The sequence below is a fragment of the Ovis aries genome, chromosome 14, assembly GCF_016772045.2.
Source record: "Ovis aries strain OAR_USU_Benz2616 breed Rambouillet chromosome 14, ARS-UI_Ramb_v3.0, whole genome shotgun sequence".
NCBI lineage: Eukaryota > Metazoa > Chordata > Mammalia > Artiodactyla > Bovidae > Ovis > Ovis aries.
In genome coordinates this window covers 51,763,068-51,767,598 of record NC_056067.1, presented here as the reverse complement: position 1 = coordinate 51,767,598, position 4,531 = coordinate 51,763,068, and the positions used below count along the sequence as shown (strand labels likewise).

General features: G+C 51.5%; 1 protein-coding gene across 1 annotated transcript in view; it reads left to right on the top strand.

Annotated features, from left to right (window-relative positions):
- Window positions 1–249: 249 nt before the first annotated feature.
- Window positions 250–4,531, top strand: part of SMG9 (SMG9 nonsense mediated mRNA decay factor) — a 20,071-nt gene continuing 15,789 nt past the window's right edge. Inside the window, exons 1-2 of the mRNA XM_027978426.3 lie at window positions 250–477; window positions 3,488–3,643. Of these exons, the coding sequence (XP_027834227.2) occupies window positions 3,494–3,643 (150 nt within the window). The 5' untranslated portion in view covers window positions 250–477; window positions 3,488–3,493. The remainder of the gene's footprint in view (window positions 478–3,487; window positions 3,644–4,531) is intronic.

The window sequence follows — 4,531 nt, the reverse complement described above, 5'->3', positions numbered from 1 at the left end:
CTAAGAAAGAACTCAAACCTAAAGTCCTCGGCGCCACGCCCACCCCACCCCTCTCTGCAAGCCTACGCATGCTCCCTGCGACGCGCACGCGCACTAAAGCAGAACCGGCGAGCCCGTTGAGGCCAACCACCTCCATTGACGCATGCTCAGTCTGGCGCTCACGCTCGATTCTTGCGCGCCCAGCCAGCGGCGCATGCGTGGGGCCGGCAGCCCGCGAGACCTGATTTCAGTTTGGCCTCGCGATATTTCATCCAGCTGTTCCTCCCTCCGGCTGGCCTGCCTTCGGTGCTGCTTCCGGGATGCCCCGACCTGTCCTGGGTTGACCGGTACCGGTTCTCTTACTTCTCTCCTGCGACGCTCCTGGGCCCCCAGACCCCATTTACAGGCCGGTGGCTTCTGGTGGACCCTGCTCACCCCTACCCTACCCCATCTCGGAGAGCCCGCTGCGCCCCAGGAGCCAATCAGCAGCCGCCTTAGGTAAGAGGCCCGCGTGTCCGCTCGAGGCCGGCGCCCCTACCGGGGCGGGGCGCGGGGCGTGTTTCGGGGCCCGCCCCTTCCTCGACCGCTAACTGGTTGCCCCGGCTCCGGGCGGCTGTGTGTCACTGAGTACCCAGCTAAAGCGACCCATTAAATGCTGGCTGGGTTGGCGGGAGTTCGGTGGAGAGGAGACAGATGATATGTATATAGCAATTTCAGTTCTGGAGGACCATTAATAGTGAGGGCCTGTAAACTAGCGGCAAAGTACTGCGAAATCCCTTTAATAACGTGCAAAGAGAAATTTAAGTCCTGGGGACACTCGTAGAGGGCCTACAAACGGCTCCTTGACTTTTGTCTTGCAAATGACAACAGATACTGTGTAAATAGAAATTTAAGTTCTGGGGTTCACCCGTGGGAGGCTTCTAAACAGATTCATAATTATGAGGACGTGTCCTGAGTAAAACATTCTAGACTCAAGTTCCAGGGGAGACCCCGTATAAAGGACTGTACATATATATGTAATTGTTAGAGAGTCTTTTAGAAAAAGTGTGACTAGACTCAAGTACTGGGGTGGGGTTGCTTCATTATACCATAAGTACGGGGTTAGGAGTTGGGAGACTCCCCAGACAACTTGCAGATAGAGTCTTTGATTCTGGGAGATCCCCCAAAAGAGGTGTGTTAAGATATGCCTGAGTACTGAGGAGGTTCCTCAAAGAGCGTTAATTTAATTAGGCTCTTAATTTCTGGGGGGTCGCCTTAAGAGTCCTGTAAATAAACACAAATAGACTGGCTTTATTCTTTTGTGGTGGGGGGTAGAATCCCCAGAGGAGCCTAGAAACAATGTTGTGAGTCCCCAAAATGCTTGTAGGTGAACTCTTAAACTCTGGGGAACTTCCCTTCAGGGCTGTAGAATTGACTCAAATACTGCGTGAGTTCCCAGAATAACATGCATAGGAAGAGGGTCCTTATGGGACACCTTGCTGCTCAGGCAGAGTCCCCATTGAGACAAGAAGACAGACACTTCAGTGCTGGGAAGGTCTCCAGGATAAAGTGTAAACAGACCCTTAATTGCAAAGAGGGAGGAGTCCCAATTTCTGAGTGGACTCTCCAGGACTGTAAACAGTCATTTAAGTGCTGAATCAGTTTCCGTAAGCATCTTTAAACTGGCCTTGCCCTCCTTTGTCTCAGAAGGCAGTCTTCCACCTAGTTTGTGGCTGGGGAAGAGGTCATGTAAAGCAGTGGGAGAGGAGCTAGACAAAATTACTAGCTAGCAAAATTACTCCTGCATCCAGTAAACAGTTATTTCTGTTCTAGCGAAAGTGTCTCACACAGGGATCTCTTAATGTCACTGTGTAATGGGGTAGGAGGTGGCGCGATTCATAGATGATTTGAAGGCACCTAAGAGCTAAGCAAAGGTCAGCATACTTTTTCTGTAAAGGTCCAGAGGGTAGTTATTTTAGACTCGGCAGTCTGTCTCGACTGCTCTGCCATTGTATCAAGAAGCCAGCCGTAGACTGTTTATAAATTGATGGATGTGGCCGTATTTCAATAAAACTATTCCCCAAAACAGAAGGCAGACCAGCTGTCTCCCTGTGAGCTATAGCAGTTGGCCTCATAGTCCTGCCAAGAGACATACTCAGAGATTTCTCTGGAATGAGGTGTAAACAGCTGGATAAACTCCCTAGGGACCTATAAAAAAAGAAAAAGTGAAGTCACTCAGTCCTGTCTGACTCTTTGCGACCCCATGGACTGTAGCCTACCAGACTCCCCAGTCTGTGGGATTTTCCAGGCAAGAGAACTGGAGTGGGTTGCCATCTCCTTCTCCAGGGGATCTTCCCAACCCAGGGATCAAACCCAGGTCTCCTGCATTGCAGGCAGACGCTTTACCATCTGAGCCACCAGGGGTAGAGAGTGGGTCATTGAGGTAACCATATATTTTATAATGTCTTAGATTAAACCCTGGTGAGAGCTTGGAGTTTGAGGGATGGCAGACCATCAGAAATGGAAGGTAAACACACTGAAAGCAGAGGGACACCAGATGAAAATGGGTCCTTGAATATTGGAGCCCCCCCACCCCCCAAACACGTGCTATTGGCTTATCAGAAGAGTAGTTGTCAAACTGGAAACCATGTTACAAATATGTCTGGACAGGATTTGCTACACTTTGGGAAAGAATGTGTCCCATTTTGGGGGCTTCCCTGGTGCTTCAGTGATAAAGAATCCGCCTGCAATACAGGAGATGAGGGTTTAATCCCCAGGTCAGGAAGATCCCTGGAGAAGGAAATGGCAGTCCACTCCAGTATTCTTGCCTGGGAAACCCCAAGGACAGAGGAGCCTGGTGGGCTACAGTCCGTGGAGTCACGGAAGAGTCTGACACGACTGAGCGACTAAACAACAACAATATCCCATCTTTATGTGGCCCTCCTGCTATGTGTTATTATTTATGCTGAGCAAAGTGATTAGTAGTTGGGAATAGTTTTGGCTACAAGAGAAGGGGATATTATTTGTCTCTGCATCCAGAGATAGGCAATGTAAGGTTAATAGGGAATCTCTGAACCTCGTGTTTTGTTCTGTCATGCCTTCTTTCCATTCAGTTGCCTCAAAGGCCAAAATAGCTGCTTAAACGCCAGCCTCCAGACCCACATTCCTTTCAGCCAGGAGGAGAAGGGGACAAACGGCATGTGCCAGCATCTGTGAAGAAAAGCTTCCCAGCACTGCCAAAACACACTTCTACTGTCTTACTGTTGACCAGAAAGAATTTAGTCACGTGGCCACACCTAACTGTAGGCCAGCCTGAGAAGTGTATCCTGGGTAACCACGTACCCAGCTCAGAACTGTGGGTTCTATTTCTTTGAAAGAAGTGGAGAGTGGATGTTGGGAGCCCATTGGCAATCACTGCCGCAGCCACAGAGCTCTCTTGAAAGGAAGTGCTTTCTTATATTCCAGGGTAAGCCAGATGGAGTGAGGAGGGACTCTCTTCACCCTGGAATCAACCTCATTCTCCCCGCAGGTGACCATGTCTGAGTCTGGGCACAGTCAGCCAGGGCTCTATGGGATGGAGAGGCGGCGGCGCTGGAAGGAGCCAGGCCCTGGCGGCCCTCAGAATCTCTCCGGGCCCGGAGGTCGGGAGAGGGACTACATCGCACCCTGGGAAAGAGAGAGACGGGTGAGTGTCTGGGTCCAAGGGCGGCATTCATGCGTCCACTCATTCCGCAAAGCTTTATTAAGTGCCTGCCTTGTGCCAGGGATGTATCTGTGGACAAGACGAACGGTCCTCAGAGAACGATAAAGGGACTGTCTTAGATGAAGTGGTCAGAGGAGGCTTCTTTGAAGAGCTGACTCATGAGCAGAGACCTGAGGTGAGAGGACAAGCCCCGACAGAGTCTGAGTGAAGAGCCTTCAAAACAGGGAAACAGCCAATGTGAAGGCCCTGAGGCCTTTATCTGGTGGGTTCAAAGAGGAGCCTGGGGGCACCAGTGGCTGCAGTGGATGAAAAAGGGAGAGCAGTAGGAGATGAGGGAACACTGGGGCCAGGCCATGTGGGACCTGCTCGGCCTTGGGAAGCACTTTGGATCTCACTGAGTGGGATTGGCTTTGGAGTTGGAGCTGAGAGGTGCCAGAGCTCCTGTCTTCCAAAGTTGTGTAATCGTAGTGGCCATTTCTGTTTGCTGAGCAGTGTGCTGGCGCTCTGCAAAGTGCTTTCCGTCCTTTGGTTCTTTTTGAACTCCTGCAGCTGCCCTGTGAAGTGGAGCCTACATTTGACCTGATTTTCACTGAGGAGTTGAGTCTTAGAGGGGAAGGGACACCCCCACAGTCACAGGTCAATAGCCTTTGGAGCCAGGACTCGAACCCAAATCCAAGGGAGCCTAAGGCATAGCACCCTCACGCCCAGCCTAGAGACTGTCCTGTCCTGGGATTCAGGACTTGGGAACTTGGGCCGGGTCCCCGTCCCACCCTGCTCCTCTCACTGCCAGAACCACACTCCCAGGTTCTTTGTCCAGCGCCCTGCCCACCTCTGAGGGCTGTTTGTGGGGCGGTGGAAGAAGGTAACAGT